At 41.6% G+C, this 21,048-nt stretch overlaps 2 protein-coding genes, 1 long non-coding RNA gene and 1 pseudogene across 4 annotated transcripts in view; 2 read left to right on the top strand and 2 right to left on the bottom strand.

Annotated features, from left to right (window-relative positions):
• LOC143899460 (uncharacterized) overlaps positions 1–18,698 on the bottom strand; it is a 33,246-nt gene extending 14,548 nt beyond the window's left edge. Inside the window, exon 1 of the long non-coding RNA XR_013257501.1 lies at positions 18,497–18,698. This is a non-coding gene — a long non-coding RNA (uncharacterized LOC143899460). The remainder of the gene's footprint in view (positions 1–18,496) is intronic.
• On the bottom strand, positions 7,014–8,974 carry LOC143899454 (uncharacterized). Its single transcript, XM_077409763.1, has 2 exons — positions 7,304–8,974; positions 7,014–7,238 (listed from the first exon to the last, which is right to left on the bottom strand). The coding sequence occupies exon 1, from the start codon at positions 8,867–8,869 to the stop codon at positions 7,673–7,675; it is 1,197 nt and encodes a 398-aa protein (XP_077265889.1). The 5' UTR covers positions 8,870–8,974; the 3' UTR covers positions 7,014–7,238; positions 7,304–7,672.
• LOC143899458 (uncharacterized) lies at positions 10,832–17,585 on the top strand (annotated as a pseudogene). The gene is made up of 4 exons (XR_013257498.1): positions 10,832–12,751; positions 13,490–13,698; positions 14,245–14,412; positions 14,514–17,585. The product of XR_013257498.1 is annotated as an uncharacterized LOC143899458 (transcript).
• Positions 18,676–20,848, top strand: LOC143899455 (transmembrane protein 256). The gene is made up of 5 exons (XM_077409764.1): positions 18,676–18,811; positions 18,934–19,055; positions 20,226–20,379; positions 20,471–20,592; positions 20,650–20,848. The coding sequence occupies exons 1-5, from the start codon at positions 18,682–18,684 to the stop codon at positions 20,791–20,793; spliced, it is 672 nt and encodes a 223-aa protein (XP_077265890.1). The 5' UTR covers positions 18,676–18,681; the 3' UTR covers positions 20,794–20,848.
• The last annotated feature ends 200 nt before the right edge of the window (positions 20,849–21,048 follow it).

The following is a 21,048-nucleotide window of genomic DNA, read 5'->3' as shown; positions in this document are numbered from 1 at the left end:
CGCGTTCAGGATAAAACCTTGAATATGATGATTTGTTCGTTACCAACTCTGGCGTTGCCGTGCATATTGGGAATGGATTTTTTGGAGGCTTTCGGCCTAAGCGTGAAGTTCGCGGACGGTACGTGGAATTTTGACGAGGATCCTTCGCGACGTTACCGTTTTGAGAAAGGTTCTTCGAGTTCGCTCGCAAGCGTGCGCGTAGCGTCGGCCGAGGGAGATGCCGTAAGTCTCAAACCGGACTTAGCTGAAAAAGGGGGGAGGGCGCGAAAACCGGAAGCGTCGCCCCTCGTTTGTTGCGGATTGAGTGAATTAACGCCGGACCAAGAGAAGCGTCTACAAGAATTTTTAGCGTCTAAAGCTACAGTCAATTCGGAAGAGCTCGGAGCCACCACGTTAACCGAATACCATATTGAGGTCGGGGATCACCCTCCTATTCGGCAACAAGGTTATCCCGTGTCGCCGAAAATCAAAGAGGCCATTTATGAGGAAGTAGACCGCCTGCTGAAAGCCGGTATAATCGAGCCGTCGCAGAGCGAGTGGTCGACCCCCATCGTCATGATTAAAAAGCCTAACGGGACATATCGTTTCTGCTTAGATTTCCGAAAAGTGAACGATGTTTCGAAAAAGGACGCGTACCCGTTACCGTACATGAACGGGATCCTCGATAAATTAAGGAAAGCTCGGTACATTTCGACCATTGACTTAAGCCAAGCCTATTTTCAGATTCCGCTATCTCAAAAGAGCCGGGAAATCACGGCTTTCGCGGTGCCGGGAAAGGGCCTATTTCATTTTAAACGGATGCCGTTCGGTTTAACGGGGGCCCCTGCGACTTTCCAGAGGTTGTTGGATCACTTAATCGGACCAGAGATGGATCCGTATGCGTTCGCGTATCTAGATGATATCGTGGTGGCTACCGAAACGTTCGAGGAACATCTCGAGTGGTTAGGACGCGTTTTCGAGCGTATTCGCGAAGCGGGCTTGACGATCAATCCCGAGAAGAGTAAGTTCTGCCGCTCGCAGGTGAAGTATCTCGGATTTTTGGTGCAGCGCGAGGGTCTAAAGGTCGATCCCGATAAGACAGTCGCGATCAGGGAATATCCCGCGCCGCGTAACCTCCGGCAATTGCGTCGATTTATTGGTATGGCGTCGTGGTACCGCCGTTTTATCCCGCAGTGCGCTACTCACTTAGAACCATTAACGCGACTGCTTAAAAAGAATCAGCCGTGGGGGTGGGGCGAGGAACAGCAAGCCGCGTTCGAGACTATTAAAGGGTGTCTTACTTCCCCACCCACCTTATCGTGTCCCGACTTCAGCATCCCGTTCGAGCTGCAAACGGACGCCAGTTTCGTCGGCTTGGGCGCAGTACTCACTCAGAAAATAGACGGGGTCGAACACGTAATAGCTTTCGCGAGTAGGGCTTTGTCCGACGCGGAAAGAAAATACTCGACCACCGAGCAGGAATGCCTCGCGGTCATATGGGCGATTAGAAAGCTTAGGCCCTACCTTGAGGGCTACCGATTTACCGTCGTAACGGACCATAGCAGCCTCCGGTGGCTGTATAATTTAAAGAATCCGACGGGACGGTTAGCGAGGTGGGCTCTCGAGTTGCTTGAATACGACTACCGAATCGAGCACAGGAAAGGTGCGATGCACTATGTGCCGGACGCACTCTCGCGAATTTACGAGCAAGATGACGACTTGTGCGCTGTCGCCGTGGTTGAGAACGACTGGTACGCGAAAAGATTTAACGAGGTTCTCGAGCACCCGCAAAAATTTCCAGGATGGAAAATAGAGGGGGATCGGTTATATTTTCGTAGACCTCATCCCGTGATTAACGAAACCGTAGATGACCTCGACCAATGGAAGTTTGTGGTACCAAAAGACTCTCGCGATGAGATTATTCGCGCCAACCATGATCTACCTCAAGCCGGACACTTGGGTGTGGAGAAAACTTATCGCCGTGTCGCGACGAGGTATTATTGGCCGCGGATGTTCAACGATATCGCCCGGTACGTGCGCCGGTGCGACACGTGCCAGCGAGCAAAAGTAGAACAGGATGTTCCCGCGGGATTAATGGGCCAACGAGTGATCGAAGCTCCGTGGACGGTTGTCGCCGCCGATATTATGGGGCCGCTTCCGCCCAGTAAGTCGGGGCACGCGTACCTTCTCGTGATGCAGGACTTGTTCACCAAATGGATTGAGTGTTGCCCGCTACGTAAGGCGACCGGTAAGAATATCCGAGAGGCTGTCGAAAACCTCGTTATTTTTCGTTGGGGAGCACCACGCGTCTTATTGACCGACAATGGTACGGAATTTCTAAACCGAGAATTACAGGCGTTAACGACACAGTACGGAATTCAGCATACGACGTTACCGCCCTATCACCCCCAAGCGAATCCCGTCGAACGAGTTAATCGCGTACTCAAAACGATGATTACCGCTTTCTTGGGTCGAGACCACCGCGAGTGGGACCGAAACATTAACGAATTTCGTTTTGCTTATAATTCCGCACACCACACTTCGCTTCAAGCGACTCCGGCGTTTCTGAATTTCGGGAGGGAACCACAACCTGTTAATCTGTTTCGCGAACGAGCAGACGCTGCGGTCGAGGTAGAGAACTCCGACCCCGCCATTTGGAGGGAGAGGATGGAACAAATCCACCAGTTGCGGGCCTGGATTGTCGAAAATTTGGAGACTGCGCGAATGAAACAAACTCGGTATTATAATTTGCGTAGGCGAGACCGTCGGTTTGCCGTAGGCGACCGAGTGTTGAAGCGACAGCACGTCTTGTCGTCCGCCGCTCAACACGTGTCTGCAAAGTTCATGGTCCCTTCACCGTACTAAGAATTCTGTCGCCGGTAGTATACGAACTGGCCGATTCATTAGGTAATTCGATCGGAAAAATCCACGTTAAGGATTTGAAACCATATTATGAATAAACTTTCGTGCCCACTTGATTCTTCCTTTCTTTTTTTTTCTTTTCGTCATTCTCGGACCGAGGAGAACCTTTTGTATGGTCGATCTTTTAGTTTTGTACAAACGCCTTTATCAAGGCGAATAAATGGGTAGAGGAATCAAAGTGGTGCGATAGAACCCTAACCCCCCCCCCCCGAACCTCCGGCTATTCGCTCATTTACGGGTCATAAGGGATCCCGCCGTTAACCCCCGTCACCTTTACTCGGTAGTACCGCGTTGGTCCGACCCCACGTAATAAAGCCACGATAAGGCATAAAGCCGCGCTCCCGCTATGCAGTCGACACGTCATGTTACGTTGGTGTCGCGTTAGGACCGCTCGTCGAGGACGACGTAGCAAAACTTAGCCGAGTACTGCCGGCGTACTCGCCCCCCAAAAGGGAGTTAGCCTCCCGTTTAAAAGGACGTTAGGTAGAGTTAAGTAAGCGGTCGACAGCAAGCGCGAGGCGTTCGTTGTCGTAGGCAATCGTAGGAAGGTCCGACTTGTATCGCGACGATAAATCCGAAAGGGAAAGACGAGGCGGTAGATGACTGCTCCCGAATACGAGTTCCGAGGTCTGACAAGGCGTGGGGATGGGACAGAATTTAGTAGACTAAGAGTAGTTGTTAGTTTATTAATAATTTTTTTGTGTTATGACGTCTTATTTTGTGTTCGTCCACTGTGCCGAGGCCTGAGCTGGAGATCTCGATCGCGAAGCGCTCTTATACTCACCCCGGAGGGCGAGTGGCTGAGCGAGGCAACCGCACCCGGTATGCTTCCTCTTGGGGTGGGGTGTTGTGACGTTGCGGCCCGCCGCTTCGTGGCAGCGCCCCGCCGCCGTCACAAGGCGCGGAAATTTGCGTCCAGGGACGAGCCAGAGAGGCGACGACGAGATCTCCAGAGGCCAAAAAGTCGATATCGTTTCCGCGTTTTGACTATTCTTTTATTTTCATGTGTAATTGTAATGCGTACGGCGCCTCACCCACATCACGGCGAATCTTCGAGGGAATACCGATAACGAGAGGGGTCCGGGAGGACTAAGGACCGAGGAGGGGTGGCGAGAGCGGAAGCTACATGGATCACGGGCGGCGAGAGCAACGCGGCGGGCGTGCGGCGAATGAGGCGGCGATGGACAAGGCCGCCGGTAGCGGGGCCCCAGGTACCGGGGCAAACCCGGCCTCAGCAAGCTGCCTCCACGAAATACCGGCCCGCGGGGTGACTGATCACCGCCCCGAGGGCAACCGGAGGCACACTGGCCAGAACAAAATCCAGTCCGCTGCCCAGGGACAAATTGAAGAAGTCGCTACGCCGCCGAGGGACCGTTGCGCGCCCCCGAAGAATCCACCTTACAACGATCCTGCTTGAAAATATCGCGCGAGCTTGCACGCTCGCTCTCGATTGGTTGGCACGCCCCTACGGAAGGGGGTGCCGCATCGATTCCGTTATCGAGCGAATCTAGCGAGACACTCTCTGGTCGTCCGTCGGCGAGTGCGAACGTTTTCTTTAAAAGCTACGCGATAGCCGCCCCGAGTCGGGAAAATCTGTTGCACTGCGGCGATCCTCCATACGAGGTGACGGCAAGGAGCCCTACGAGGAGACATCACACCGGTGAGGTTGCCCGCAGTAATTAATCGCGAAATGTAACGCCACGACGCCGCCCTCCGGTGCACGCTCTCGGAATAACGTTGTAATATCGCGACGCGTGCGGTCCCTTGAGACCGCGTATCGAATGGCGATCGACAGCGAGAGCGAAGGGCCTCGGGATGGTCTCGTGGCCGCGGAATTGAGATAAAGACGCGATTGCGAGCCTCTGGAGATCGTGATAGATTCGTGCCGAAATCCGTCACTGCGAGTCCGTTTCGTGCACTGTCCGCGCTCGCGATTGTGTCTCGTGCCTTCCGTATCCCCGGCGTATCAAATTTTCGACCATTGCTCTGGTGGAATTTCGCATGCGTCGGCACATCACTCGCGTTAATCGGCCGTCTGTGAGCGGCTAATTGCCTCAGCGAATCGTGCGTGTTAGGGTAGTCATGTTCGGATGCGTTGTTCGGTGATTGCGTGTTATCATTGCTCGCGGTAATCCCGCACATGTTCCTCGCGTTTCTTCCCGTATTTCGCGCTACGCCAATTGCCTCGGCGTCTCATTTTCGCGTTCGGAAATCACTGAGGACAGTATTGTCTTTGCTCGAATGACTGGCGCTACCTTTGGTCATTTCTCGCGTTAGATTAAGTCCGTATTTTCGCGTTTGTTATAGTATTCCGCGTCTCCTTGCTATCGCGCCGAAATTGATTTCGCGTTATTGTGTTGCGTTCGGTTCTCATTACGTTGGGACGTGGCTTACGCCACGATTCATACTTGCGTTAGGCTTAAGATAATTGGCGACAGAACTCTTGCGCGACTCCCGGCGTTGCGTTCACGCACTCCGAGCGTGAGGTATCGTCCTGTCGTGACTTTTCTTGCGAGATCTTATTTTCTAATTCCGTGCTTATTTCGTGTTTACCGTCGATGTTCCATATTACTTGTAAGTTTTGTCATACTGTTCTGAGATAATCGCAGCGCCTTCCGCGCGTTACTATACGATAACGCAGTACCTCGTTTATTCTGTTGTCCGCGCTATTACTAATTCTTTTGTTTCATTTCTGACGCTCGCGCGACTGATGATATGATTTGTCTGACCGACCGAAGCCGACTCGGCTTTTATTGGTTCACGCGTGAAATTCTAACGAATAAATGTTATTTTGATTTGTTAATTGCTTGAGTTCGTGGCCTTATTTATGGCGTGTCACCCCGCCGAAGATCGCGCCGCCCTTCATCACCCCCGCCCCAGCCTTTAGGTCGAGCTAGCCGATTCCTCGCACATCCGCACGTCTCGCTTTGCGTCTCGTGTTGGCTTTCTTTCGCGATTTCGCGGACGCGCGTTGACGCGTCTGGCGCCCAACGGTAAATTCGTTTCGCGAAGTGTCGGAGGTGCGAGGGAATCGTCGGAGAGGCCCGTCATCCCGCTCTCCTTACCCCTTTTGATCCGGCACACGCCCCGGAGCGGTCCGGGAGTGAAAAAGTCGTGACAATAGATAAATTAAAAATATTTTCGTAACATTCTTTGCAGTGTGTGTGGAGATGGGTATAATATCGGTATTGTTAAATTGATTAGCAATTTAATTATGTGATTGTACGTTTCAGTTTCAGACTGCGTTTCAAGATTGAAAGTACGGCGCGTGTAGTTGACGAAGCAAAAAAATATACTTTTAAAATTCACACAAAAAATATAGGTGAACAAAGTTCAAGTTGACCGTATTTGGCAGTTTAACTTGATGAAAATATTAATTTTATGAAATTACCAGAGAAATTACATAAAAGTTTATTTAAAATTTTAATTGATATACAAACAAAACTTTCCTACACGGTATAAATAATAAATATAATTAATTGAATAAGTTTATTAAAGGAGTATCGCATGAAGCGGACCAGGAGGAGGGGACGAAGGGAAGACACTAGAAGGGTGGGGGGGGTAATAGTAGTGGTGTAAGGTCGCCCAAAGGTCAGGTTTCGAATAGAATTAAAATATGTAAAGGGTTGGGCACGTCCCTGTAAAACGCCATGTAAAAGGTATCAGATAATGACTGAATGTGTATATATAATTACAATTGTAAAGGTTTTTGGGAACGTTTTCCTGAAAAAAACGCCTTTCCAACCGCGGGAGGGGAGAGAAATAAAGATTGAATTGAATTGAAATTGAATGTTATAAAGAAGCATCGCGAATTAAAATATATATCCTTTATTTGTTCTTAAAAGAAATTTCTTATGTCATTTATGATTAAAAACATATGATTGATGCACGATTATTATTAACACCGAGATTAACACTGAATCTATTGCGTCAAAAAGTTGCAACTATATACATATACAGCATATAATATTCAGAATTTGTAAATCGATTAAAGGAAAAGAGGCAGTAAGAGCCGGCGCGGTAAATAGGGCGCAAGTTATATATATTTTTCTTATCGTCAATACATAAAAAATAAAATAAAAAATTCGCGAACGTTTCGACCATTTTTTGTGGTCATCTTCAGCGCAATAAATTAAAAACGTGTAAAATTAAAAACTATATTGTAACGCGGTCATTGGGCTATTGTATACTCGCACGTTGCACGTTCCTTTTTCCATGCGGTCATTCCGGTGTGTGTGCGCTACTCCATAGGCAAGCAACCTTGAGTCTCTCCCAAGTTGGAAGGCTAGGAGGACTATGCTGATGCATTTGGTACTTCATTATATGTTGCGCGATACCTGCGTACATACGGAGCGACACACTGATTTACGGTTCACATCGATATAAAACTGAAGTTACTTACAATGAAATCGTGAACGGTATAGCGCACAAAACGGTAGACAACAGACGCAAGTTATCTTGGCATTGTTTCGAGAGATAATACTTGATCGTAGAACGGTACAGCGCACAGATAACGGACTCAAACTGTCTCGACAATGTTTCAAGAGGTAATGACCGATCTAATATGTTTCGCTTGTCTCGAGGTTAAAAGATCGATGTATAAGAATTCGGTAACAAACAAATAGCGGTAATGCCAGTTGAGAGATCGATGTATAAGAATATTTGCAAAACAAATAACGGTGATGTCAGTCAAAGACCTTGTAATACGGTAATCTATGTATATATACAAATTCACAATAATATAATAAATAAAGCGTGAAAGGAGGGGCTCTCAAATTTTTGGAAGTCCCTCGATTACATCGAGATAGTTTTCGGGTAAATCCTCGGTGTCCGTCTGCATATTCAGACCATTCTTCTGTCTTTTTATACATATCGTTTCAGATATTAACCGTTTACTGATATATGGTTCGCTGTCCAAAATTTCCACCGCATTCCACTCGAAATCATGACCAGACTCTAATCTATGCTCTGTGATTACCGAGCGACTGGTTGTGTTCCTTCTTATGTGGGCCTGATGTTCTTTAATTCTGGTTTGTAGTTGCCTACCGGTCTGACCCACGTAAGAAGCATCACAGTCCCCACAGTTAATCTTATATACTACGTTGCTATGTGCAAATTTCGGAAGGGCGTCCTTATGTGTTTTAATACAATTCTGCATTTTATTCAGGCTATAATATGATAGCCTCAACTTGTGATTTTTTAAGATGTTTCTATATTGGTCGTTAATATGCGGAATGTACGGTATCGTGAAAAAGGACGCCGCCTCTTCAGGTTGCACATCAGGAGATCTATCTGTCTCAGAACGCACTCTGTTAATGAGAGACTTAATGCGCTCGTGGAAATTTCTAAAAATGAAATCCAGCGGGTAGCAGTTATTAAGTAAAATTTGTACAGCTAATTCTAAATTCTTTGAATGGAACGATGGGTGAGACAACAAAAAAACTCTATCAATTAAACTTATGACTGTACCTCTCTTCTGGCAAACAGGATGTTGAGATATGAAATTCAAGTATCTGCCCGAAAACGTTGGTTTATGAAACCAATCAAATATTATCCGATTGTTTCGACGAATCATTGTAATTTCCAAGAAGTTCAACCTCCCACCCTCCCCAACCTCTACAGTAAACTGGAGCCTTGGATGGAAGGAGTTGAAGACCTCCAATGTGTGGTCTAGTGAGGAAGAAGGAGTTGCGAGAGCAATGTCGTCGACGTATCGCACAAAAAATGGGGGTGTGTATTTTAATGTTGCGAGGGCACTGGCTTCTAAGTCTTGCATAACTATATCCACAGCTGTGGGAGAAAGAGGAAAGCCCATTGGTGAGCCGAAAATTTGTTGGTAAATAATACTATTGAACGTGAAAAAAGTTGAATTTAGAACCAATCTCACCGCTATCAGAAATTCAGATCTTGGAATTTTGCATTTTTTAGAAATTAAGTGCCATCTAACGCAAATGCTGTCTAGGACCATTTCTGTCGGTACATTCGTAAAAAGCGAGACTACATCAAGTGAGATTAGTTCAAAATTGTCACTTAAATGTATTTTTGAAAGTCTTTCAACTAATTTGAAGCTATTAGCGACATGACTGTGAGCGGCCGGGAGGCTTTCATGTATTGTGCGGTGGAGAAAAGCAGCCAACGCGTATGTTGGACTGTTCAAGGACGAAACTATCAGTCGAAACGGGCAATTTGGTTTGTGGATCTTCGGGAGGCCATAGGCTCTCGATAGCACTCCGTCACTAGTAAAAATCCGTTTGTGAGTTGATCTCGAGATGAAATCCGACTTACTCCATCTTGTTAACAAATCGCGTATGCTGTTAGTGAGTTTCCTCGTGGGATCTTTATTAATTCTTATGTATGTATCCGTGTCTCTAAGTATCTCCTCTATACTCTCAACATATTTATCTTTATCCAGAGCCACGGTTACATTACCTTTATCTGCGCGCGTTAAAATTAAATTATCGTTTCTTTTCAGAAATTCTTTTGTGGTTGAAAGTAGTTGTTTGATTTTAAGATTGACATTACTTTTTGGAATCGGGACCTTCGCAATGTTGTTAACAATATGTGCAGTGCGATTTCTTATTGCTGACTGAGTAACCGGAGGGAGCCTTCTCAAATTATGTTCAATGTTTTTGATAAACTCTATCGTTAGTTTCTCTGTGTTGCAAACCGGCAGACTGAAATTATCTCCAAATTGTAAAAGGTTCTGCACATCATTAGGTATAGCAACCGACGATAAATTAATGAACCATTTATCGTTTATTTGCGTAATAGGAGGCTGAATGTCCCTGAATTTTCCCGGATTGATTCTAACTTCGATATATATAACTTGCGCCCTATTTACCGCGCCGGCTCTTACTGCCTCTTTTCCTTTAATCGATTTAATCACGAGAGCCTTATAATTTTTAATTCAGAATTTGTAAATTATTTTTTAATTATATATTCAAAATTAAAGGTTTTTTTTAAATAACCGCAATATTAATCAGATGGCAAAGTTAATTAAAAATAGCGGATATTAAAAATAAAAATGATGGAATTTTTACATCCGTATCTTACACAATTCGAGATCGATTTTATCAATGATACTTTTGACATCCGGCCGCTATATGGCTCTGACATTTTGAATTTATCAACTGAATTTAACATCAGATTAATATTTAGCAACCTGAAAAACTCTTAAGTTTGAATAACAAAAAAAATTTTATAGTTTCTTAATTAATGGTCTATGTAAGTCGCAACTTTGATGCAATAGACTCTATGTTAATCATCAATATTTTTTTAACTACAATTGACATAACAAATTTCTTTTAAGGGCTGAAAGTCCTAACAAAATTTTGATTACAATAATATAATTTCTCTAACACGTCATGCGGAGTTCTCGGCTTAGAGATCAGTGCGCTCTGATTCTATAACTATTAACAACAATTCGTTATCATTATATTGTCGGTGCGCAACTTTTTTATCATATATTATATCTGCACAACGATAATATAACGATGATAACGAAACTGTATAGTGATAAGACGTACAGAAAATAACGACGCGACTTATCGACTATTAGCGACTTTGTCCGAAAATGACCCGCTTTATCTTAAGAACGTAGTTACTGCATTGGCCGCTACACGGTATGGCGCTGAAACCAGTGAGAAATGCTGGTCTCGTCTCAACCCGGACCTTTGGCTATCTGTCTATTAATCTGTGGTCTAGTCCGATCGTTTTTGGGAAAGGGCATAATAACGTCAGCTGGCCAATATGGCGGCCATAACACGTGAGACATATGTGTGCTCACGCATTTTTGTCGATATAAAGATAAAGAAAGCATAAATCAGTGTAAAGTGAAAGTGAATCATGTTTCTAATATTGTTAGAAATCTGCAGATATGCAGACTCAACTCTGTCGTCTCAAAATATCGTGGAAGGAGAGAAATTATTACAAGCTGGACATATCGTATCTTGTTGAATGATACCCTTAATTGCAAGATGTTTGCAAACATCTAGCTTGAAAAGCGGAATTCCTCACAAAATTGAAAGAAGCATTTCAATTAATGGAGAAATTGGTAAAATGTGCTGCTCTTGCAAAGCAGGAAACAGCGGATGATGTAAACATGTATTGCAGCACTCATGTTTTGTCAAAGGTATGTATGTTTTTTATGTAAGTTAAATATTATAATTTTTTATAATAATAAGCTTTTGATATACATGTAGTAGAGGACGAGCGTGGCCTAGTAGACACAGCGCACTGGTCTATTGAGCCAAAGGTCCCGGGTTCGATTCCCGGTAGAGCTAGAAAATTTTATTCGCTCGTTCTCCTCTCGGAAGGCAATGGCAAACCACCGAGAGTATGTCTTGCCACGAAAACTTCTCTAAAAAATTGTTGCCGTTCAAAATCGGCGTTAAACTGTAGGTTCCATATACAATGTGTATAATCCATGTGCGCAACACATGTATATGAAGAGAAGTCACCACGCTCGGACACGAGTAATATAGGACTTGAGATACATGTAGTGTAAGTAAAATTTATAGTGTATATTGATGACTTTAACAACTAATATTTTTTCTAACCTTAATGAACAGAAAGTTTTATAATATAATCAGTTTATTGCATATATAACTGTCAATTTGCATGCAATTTAAGAAATTATTCTAAGACGATTAATTAATGTATTAATGCATAATTTAGTTTTCTCTATTTTAATGTTTCATTTTTTTTTTTATATTAGAGTCAAACTTTTGAAGTTTGACGAACTGTCATGCCCTGAAGTTGAGTGCTCCTGGAAAAAGAAAACCAAAGAAGCATTGCAACAGTATGAATCAATGCCTTTACTGGATCAGCCTTGCATACAATACAAATATTTTTTGATAGCACTTGATGAGAGTGAAAGCCAATTATTATTAATCTCTTCCCTTTTTTCTGCAGACACATTAACTACATTTGCTTTTATTTTTTGCATGCAAAGGTGATCCAGTAAAGGCATCAGTTCATACTGTTGCAATGCTTCTTTGGTTTTCTATTTCCAGGAGCACTTGACATCAGTGCAAGACAGTTCGTCAAGCTTCAAAAGTTCAACTCTTAAAATATTAAAATAAATAAAACATTAAAATAAAGAAAACTAAATTATGCATTAATACATTAATTAATCGTCTCAGAATAATTTCTTAAATTGCATGCGAATTGACAGTTATATATATGCGATAAACTGATTATATTTTAAAACTTTTTTTTTTTTTTTTTTTTTTTTTTGAGGTTATTAACTCCGGTTGGAGTTATAAACGCCTTCAGCCCCACCATTGAGGTTAGAAAAAATATTGGTTGTTAAAGTCATCAGTATATACTATAAATTTTACTTACACTACATGTATATCAAAAGCTTATTATTATAAAAAATTATAATATTCAACTTACATAAAAAACATACATACCTTTGACAAAACATGAGTGCTGCAATACATGTTTACATCATCCACTGTTTCCTGTTTTGCAAGAGCAGCACATTTTAACAATTTCTCCATTAGTTGAAATGCTTCCTTCAATTTTGTGAAGAATTCCACTTTTCAAGCTAGATGTTTGCAAACATCTTGCAATTAAGGGTATCATTCAACAAGATACGATATGTCCAGCTTGTAATAATTTCTCTCTTTTCACGATATTTCGAGACGATAGAGTTGAGTCTGCATATCTGCAGATTTCTAACAATGTTAGAAACATGATTCACTTTCACTTTACACTGATTTATGCTTTCTTTATCTTTATATCGACAAAAATGCGTGAGCACACATATGTCTCACGTTTTGACGTGGTGGATGATAGCCGCCATATTGGCCAGCTGACGTCATCATGCCCGTTCCCATTAGTGGTTAGTCGTTTTCCTGTAAAATAAAAATGAAATTTTCGGTGTGAAGTTAGCCGGACAATTTTTATTTTTCAACCAATTTAACTTTTTTATAGCTCATTCGACGCGGAATCGTTTGGTGGTCACGAATATCATCATAAAAACGTTTGGTGGTCAACCGTTTTCCTAGAAAATAGAAAAAACCGTATGCGCATAATGCCGGACATATCACCTCTGTGCCACGACTAGTCGGAACAATTGTATTTATCACCCAAATTGACTTTGATAGGGCTCAATCGACGCGGAATCGTTTGGTGGTCACGAATATCGTAATTAAAACGTTTGGTGGTCAATCATTTTCCTAAAAAATAGAAAAAACCGTGCGCTCTCACGGAGTCATGCGACCAATGGCGTGAGAGTACGGTTTTTTCTATTTCTTAGGAAAACCATTGACCACCAAACGTTTTAATTACGATATTCGTGACCACCAAACGATTCCGCGTCGATTGAGCCCTATCAAAGTGAATTTGAGTGATAAATACAATTGTCCCGACTAGTGGCACAGAGGTGATATGTCCGGCATTATGCGCATACGGTTTTTTCTATTTTCTGGGAAAACGGTTGACCACCAAACGTTTTTATGATGATATTCGTGACCACCAAACGATTTCGCGTCGAATGAGCTATAAAAAAGTTAAATTGGTTGAAAAATAAAAATAGTTCGGCTAACTTTACACCGGAAATTTCATTTTTATTTTACAGGAAAACGACTAACCACCAAACGATCGGACTAGACTACCAAAGACCACCAAACGACCACCAATCGATTCCAATTAATGAAAGTTTGATATGTTGAAGTTGTCCGGCCAACTTCATAAAGGTGTGTACGTGTACGGAGTTTCGCGTTGTCACCACCAGTGGCACCACCTTACGTGCGCGTCGGAGTTCGGCCCATGGTGGAAGGAAATAAGGTGAGGCAATCCTCGTGACGAGTTTCGTTCTATTCTGCGCAGCCCAGACATGGTGGGGGATCCGCACAGTTTCGGCCATTTTTTTTCGCTAACACGCATGGCAAGCACGCTTTGGTAAAAAGTTGTTTACAGTTTACATCGTATATTTGAAAAAAGTGTTACTGTATTGTGAATATTGTGATTGAATAATAAATGTGGATATATATTGAAGGGTAATTTCAATATTCAATTTTTCTTGTTTTTTAAGAAAATTATTTTACGATGCATTACAATGTACTCTTTGCCTTCTGTTTTCTGTTTTTAACCTCTTTGCGATTATCTCGTATTTCGCAATTCTTTGTAACGTGATGTTTCTTGTCTCTTCTGAAGTTTGTCAATTTTTATCTTAGGCGACAGAGAACAAAAAACATTGCGTTACTCGACGGAATTGCGAAATACGAGATAATCGCAAAGAGGTTAAGAGCAGAAAACAGGAAGCAAAGAGCATATTATAGATTTGGTTTTAGTTTAACGACAAACATTAGAATTTCATTTCTGATATTTCAGGATTGCAGAAAAAAATGCCACGCTGTCCGATTATAGGGTGTCGGAGCGGTACTAAAGGACGGAACAAAGCACCACATACAAAGATTAGTTTTTTTAGCTTTCCAAAGACAGACATTTGCAAAGAATGGCTGAAACATTGTAAAAACCAAAACATTAATACAAAGACAGGTCAGTTGGATCACAGTCCGAAAAAAATTATATTTAGAAGTTATCGTTTGCTTTTTTTTTGTTAACATAATTTTAAAATAAAAAAATATATTATTTTACAGGAAGAGTATGTTCCCTTCATTTTTTGCCAAGTGCCTATAAGGAACAATCTTGGGCACAACAGCAATTGCCTGAATCTTTTCGCCGTCTACCGCGTTTGAAGGAAGATGCTGTTCCAACTAAATATTTGGCATTGGATATTTCCGACGAAAATCGGAGAGTTCAGGATGAAAGGGACACCAATATTGAATTAACTCACTCAGAAACTCAGGGTTCTAGGTCTCCAAAAGAGTCTCAACAAGAAAACCTCAATGAGCAGAGCCAAAAATTGATACTTTTGTTACAGCAAGTAGAAGAATTAAAGAAAACGAATGAACAATTGAGGGAGGCTAATGAAGGATTGATGCAAAAGGTGATTACGACAGATAAACAGCTCAAGGAAAAAGACAAAATAATTGAAAAAAAAGATAAATTGCTTGGAAAGAAAGACAAGAAACTTGGCGTGCAAGAAAGAAGAATATCCAAAGCTGAGAGTAAAGAGATGAAATACCAAAGAATATTGCAAAGTGTTTTCACACCAGGACAATTGAAAATACTCTCCAACGAAAATAAAAAAAAAACAACATGGTGTTCTGAAGATATTGCATCGGCCATATCTTTACGAAGCATTAGTCCCAAAGCTTATAGATTCGTTAGGAACAGTATGAAAATCCCTCTACCAGCTATGACAACCTTGAAAAATTGAGCCCGAAAGTTTGATGTTATGCCAGGTATTTTAAATGACGTCCTAGCCATTATGAAAAACAAAGCTGGAAGCTTAACAGAATTAGAGAAATTGGCAGTATTAACTTTTGATGAGGTTTACATCTCCAATGACGTGGCAATTAACAGGAAGGATGAAGAAGTTATTGGGCCTCATAAAACATGTCAATTTATCATGGCTAGAGAACTTTTTGGTCAATGGAAACAGCCAGTGTTTTATGATTATGATAAAACAATGGACAAAGAAACTCTGGAACAAATGATCAAACAGCTTTTTGAATGTGGATTCACGGTAGTGGCTGCAGCATCAGATCTGGGAACAACAAACGCAAAGCTATAGAACAAATTGAATATTGGAACAGGCAAAGATGAACATTGTTATTTTGAACACCCAAGTAACGATCAATACCGTATTTACGTTTTTTCTGACGCCCCCTATATGATAAAATTGGCACGAAATCACTTTGTGGATCATGGATTTCTTTATAATGGAATCCACATAACCAAGAATCTCTTGCATCTACTTTTGAGAACAACAGAAAATACAGATTTGAGAATAGCCCATAAGTTGACACAACATCATTTAGATGTAAAAGGCCCTCAGCGTCAAAATGTGAAACTGGCTGCACAAGTATTTTCCAACAGCACAGCAAAAGCTATTCAATCTTGCGCTGGAAAAGGTCTTGCTGGTTTTGAAAATTGCTCTCCAGTGGTTCGTGTGCTGGAAATATTCAATAAGTGGTTCGACATTTTCAACAGTAGAACGATGTATGGAAAAAACCCAGAACTTCACGGATTCGGTGTTCAACTTGAATCTCAATGTCAAGTATTGCAAGAAATGGAAGAGTTCATCACAAACATGACTATTTTTGGGAAAAAAATCTATGCTTCCTTTTCAGAAGGGCATTGCACTGTGCTGTCGCTCGTTGCCAAGTTTATTTGCATATTTGAAAACAACCTATGGCCAAGAAAAAGTCCAATTTCTCATGACTTGCCGACTAAATCAAGATGGGCTGGAGAATATGTTCTTTTACCTCCGTAGTATGGGAGGATATAATGATCACCCCAATGCTATAGATCTACAAAATAGACCGGTGGTATGTTCTTGGGGAAACACTCCACAGCTCTCTTTTCAGTTCGAGCAAACACCGTTCCAGATCCACTCGACTCAAATTTGACGGAAGCACAAAATCCGTCGAAGAAAAATCCTTCATATTCTGCCTCACAACAAAATGAAGATGAACTTCTGATAAACATGGGCTCGTTAGAATCTTCAAAAGATGATGGAGAAAAAGAAGACTGCGAAATAATGGAAAATGTGATGAGTAAGATGACGTATGTGGATGATAGCAATCCGATGGAAACTGACGATTGTGAATTACTGAAGCTTCCTAAAGGTTTCAATGAATTCATTGAACAAGGCGATGATTTTGAAGGTGAATATTAGGCGCGTTCAGCAGACCAAGCCGCTCAGTCAAACGTGATTGACTTTTACTTTTAGAACCAACCAATCAACGCAGAGTGTTGATAAGACAAACTCAACAGTTGTTTCTGCTGAACGCGCTTATTGTGGCAAAAATGAACAAACTTATGTCCTGCCATAACATTTTTATGGTAAAAGTACTACTATGCATGTTATTGGGACAAAAAGATTACACATAAACAGAGAGAGAGAAAGAGAGAGAGAGAGAGAGAGAGAGAGAGAGTAAAAGAAAATTTTCATCATCATTACTCTATTTATATTGTTAATAGCATCTGTCATTGGATTTAAAATTAATTGTACATAATTAAATGAGATTGACACGAATTTTTTTTTATCACTAATTACACATTTCTACGACTATATGAGCCAACAGAAGAAAAAATGAATCTCGTCGAACAGGTCAAAAATGTCGACAGAATTGATGACCGGGAATGGATCTGCAATCAAGGCTTAAAAAACATCGCGGGATATGTTGCCTATCGGTTTAGAGACAAGTATTCTTTTTTAGGTAATCCAACAAGAGATTTAGGATCGCTGGATAACTCGGAATACATAACGATGATGTTATCGAGAGGGGGTTTGATGTACCCCTCTGAAGAATTCATTAAGGTAGCAAACATCATAGACAATGTATTTGAAGAATTTCACGGGGCAAATCAACTAAAACCAAAAATAAAACATATTTTTCAAAAAGTGGCAGATCTTGTAATGGAGAAAAATGACTCCGTTTCTTGTGATGCACTTTTGTGTTTGGGCGCACGAAAACGTACATCAGGCTCAGGAAATAAAACATGCAAATTCGAGAAGAAAATAAGTTTAAGAAAACAGCTAAAAAAAGTAGAAAAGAAAAAAAATTAAGAAAATGTGTAATAAAACTGTTAACTAGCAATTAATGTTTTTTTCCATAAAACTTCAAATGACGTCCCTATCCACTTTCATTGTTTTCTAATTTTTATATATTTTTCCCATAAACAGGTGATTTAGAATAAAATATCAAGAGGGGATTCATTTTTTGTGTAGGGCCAATTTTCAGTTGTTTTTTTTTTAAAGTATTTTACATTTAAATTCTGAAGATATTTAAAAAAAAAGTAAATCGGTGAGTGATAATAATCGTTTTCTAATTAATTTCCTTCAATCAGCCTGATTCATTATCATTAATTGCAACTGGGTCAATAAAAAAAAGTACAGTGGGGATTCAAACCCGAGTCAAAAATATACAAAGCAGAATAACTTGCCGCTACACCACTGACCATTTCTGAAACTATCTTTTGTGACATGATTTATATTTATTAACAATACTTGTTAACTAGCATAGTTTCGATTTTATTCATCAATTACGAACGCTTATTACTCGTCGATATTCTTTTTTTCATAAGTTTGATTTATAATTTTTCCAAAATGACTTGTTTATCGGTAAAAAAATCTGTTTCCTCTAAAATTTATGCCATAGAAAAATATGGTTTTCTTTATGGAAGCTCGTTTTCGTGATATTATTTCTATTTGTTATGAAAAATTAATAATTTTTCAGTAATTATGACTGAGAGATTTTCCTATCCATTTCTATTTGTTTGAATGACCGCTAGTAATGGCCGACAACTGTGCGGCGTTCTCTATTGGCTGTGAAACTCATTGCGCATTGCCTCACCTTATTTCCTTTCACCATGGTTCGGCCTTTGCTTTAGTTGACATCACCGACGTCGAGGAAGTTCGGCCTTAGCTTTAGCATTAGCATTCCGGACAAGTGCAATTCGACGCGACTGCAAACAGCGCAAACTGCAAAGAACAGGATAACATACATACGGGAATTTGCAATTTGTTCGCACTCTATTTTCCAAGATGGCTGAAGATGGCGCATTCCCCGTCACTTGTTGTTGCCGGTTGCCGGTGATTCGCGCGTAGATCGCAGGCTCGCGACGAGTCCGGTCCGAAAGTCCGAAATACGAAATACGATCAGGTAGCAGTGGTGAGTACGATCGAGCAGTTTAATGATATCCGGTGCGTTTGCATTCAACACGGTGCAATTTCCTTTCCCCGCTCGAGCTCGAGGTTACCCTTATGTTCGCGTGATTATAACTGCATGGCTCGGTCCGCTTGATACTCGCGACGAACGAGAAGGTGAGGGGAAATAAGGATATCGGGTGTCGTGTTATCGCGAATGCGGCCGCACCGGACCACTCGTCACTCCACACCGTACGTACCGTAAACATAAATTAACTCTCGGCTCGTCCTGTGCACAGTGACGCGCGTCTCGGGGATGGGCTTGCAAGACGCCGTGTATACGGCGGTCACTATGCCGTTTAATGTAATTCACAAAACGAGTGCGGGAGCCGCCTCGTACGCTTGGAACGCGGCCATGTCGGTAAGCTTATCGCCCATTTATGTCCCCTTGTACTTATTCTCTCGCAAAACGACTCGAGCTCCGTGCCTGGCTTGCACCTCATGTCAGCTGCTAAACCTACTTCTAGCATTAAGTGACTTATCTTCCACATGTTTTCTAGTCATACACATGATGGAAGGGTCATACGTATACAGCGCGCGCGCACGCACGCACGCACGCACGCACGCACGCACGCACACACACACACTCACACACACACACACGCCACACATACACAGTACATATGCACGTATCTATATTACGTTTACGTTCTAAATTTAAAGTAAAATCTTCGACCAGACTTTGATTAATTAATGAGAGTAATTAACTTGTTAAGATGTCAATAATGCCTGCACTATTTTGCTAACACGGATGTAAATATTAATCTTTTGTTGTTCAACATACGGAAAAGAGATTAGATTAAATACAACGTATAATTAAAAATCTTGCAAACGATTCTACTGGTTTAATTAACCTGAAGAATTTCATGCAATGTTTTCTTTCCTTTTTGGTTTTGCACACTTCTTGCAATAGGCCTTGCCGTTACTTTTTTACAAATTACAAGGATTACGATAAGAAATTGACATGCTATTTTGCTGCAGGTTACTCATAGTAATAACAACGTAAAGTAATATCGAGATAATTGTTGATAACTCGGCGATTTTAATTCGCTTTAGCAGTTACTTATCTTTTCAACGCTCGCATTGACGAATAATAAATTTTTTTACATTTTTATGTTCAGGATGTGCAATGTCACGTCGCGCGTTGTTTTTTTGTTTTTAATGAGTATCTACGTAAGCAGTCTTGAATGTTTTATTTGTCTAAATGGCTATTAAATATGACTAATAATAATCCTTTGCATTAAGAAACTGGATGATGATTGAAGGAATGACGATAAAAATTAATAAGCAACCTGCGTTATCAGCAGTAATTGTTCGTTAAACTCATACTGAACTGTTAGTAGCTTTGAACATGAAAGAGAGAGAGAAAGAGAGAGAGAGAGAGAGGGGGGGAGGGAGGGAGGGAGGGGGAGAGAGAGAGAGAGAGAGAGAGAGAGAGAGAGAGAGAGAGAGAGAGAGAATGTAATGCCGTCTGCACAAAATACAATTTTAATTTTCACGAGAACTAATAATATGAAACAATCCCTGTCAGGCGACAAGCTATTTGGGAGTAAAACCGAGAGTTGAAGTGAAAATGACAGCGCCGGTACCCTTGTGGAAATTAGCCGCTGCCAGCGGTCCGTACGTGAGGCTTGCGGCTCTCAGCGGGGCAGCAGCCGTAATCCTTGGCGCCATTGGATCTCACCGTAAGTGAATTACTCGATATAATCGCATCTGTATCGTCTCAATTCTGTACGAATGCGAGACTCACGATTGATCCGATGCACCACTCCGCAGGGCATTACTCCGAAGACGAGATAGGGCAGGAACAACGTCGTATCTTCGAAACGGCGAATCGATACCATTTTATTCACACCTTGGCCCTGCTTGGATTACCGTTGTGCAAATTCCCAGCCGTGGTAAGTTGAAACGTTACCGACAATTCACGGATTGCGTGATAATTTCACGTGTTGCAGGCCGCTACGTTCATGCTGACTGGGATCGCGTTGTTTTGCGGTAGTTGTTACTACACTGCATTTACCAATAATAGACGGTTCAGTACGACGACGCCGATCGGAGGATTTTGTTTTATACTGGCGTGGTGCAGTATGTTCTTGTAAATATTACTTTAAAAAAATAAACGTTTTCGTACAGGAGCAAGAGATAAACCCAACACAATGCGCAAAATAAGAGGGAAGCAATATTTGATAGCATTAAGGATGGAATGATAAATATTTATAAAAGAAAAGGATGAAAAAGAAAGATGTTTAAAAAATGCAAATAAAATAATTTTTAAACGTGAATATCAATGGGTGTACTCGATGATTATAGATTGATTTTATTTCCAGAAGGTAATATAGAGGGAAAAGTAAATA

Source organism: Temnothorax americanus, unplaced genomic scaffold (genome assembly GCF_048541705.1).
Source record: "Temnothorax americanus isolate GAGA-0224 unplaced genomic scaffold, ASM4854170v1 Scaffold27, whole genome shotgun sequence".
NCBI classification, from domain to species: domain Eukaryota; kingdom Metazoa; phylum Arthropoda; class Insecta; order Hymenoptera; family Formicidae; genus Temnothorax; species Temnothorax americanus.
This window is presented reverse-complemented; position numbering and strand designations above follow the sequence as displayed.

Coding starts and splice junctions, on each gene's coding strand:
- LOC143899454 (XM_077409763.1), bottom strand. CDS start 8,869: ATGGTCCTAGACAGCATTTGCGTTAGATGGCACTTAATTTCTAAAAAA.
- LOC143899455 (XM_077409764.1), top strand. CDS start 18,682: ATGATATCCGGTGCGTTTGCATTCAACACGGTGCAATTTCCTTTCCCC. Junction 18,812..18,933: donor TACTCGCGACGAACGAGAAG/GTGAGGGGAAAT, acceptor TCCTGTGCACAG/TGACGCGCGTCTCGGGGATG. Junction 20,380..20,470: donor TGGCGCCATTGGATCTCACC/GTAAGTGAATTA, acceptor ACCACTCCGCAG/GGCATTACTCCGAAGACGAG.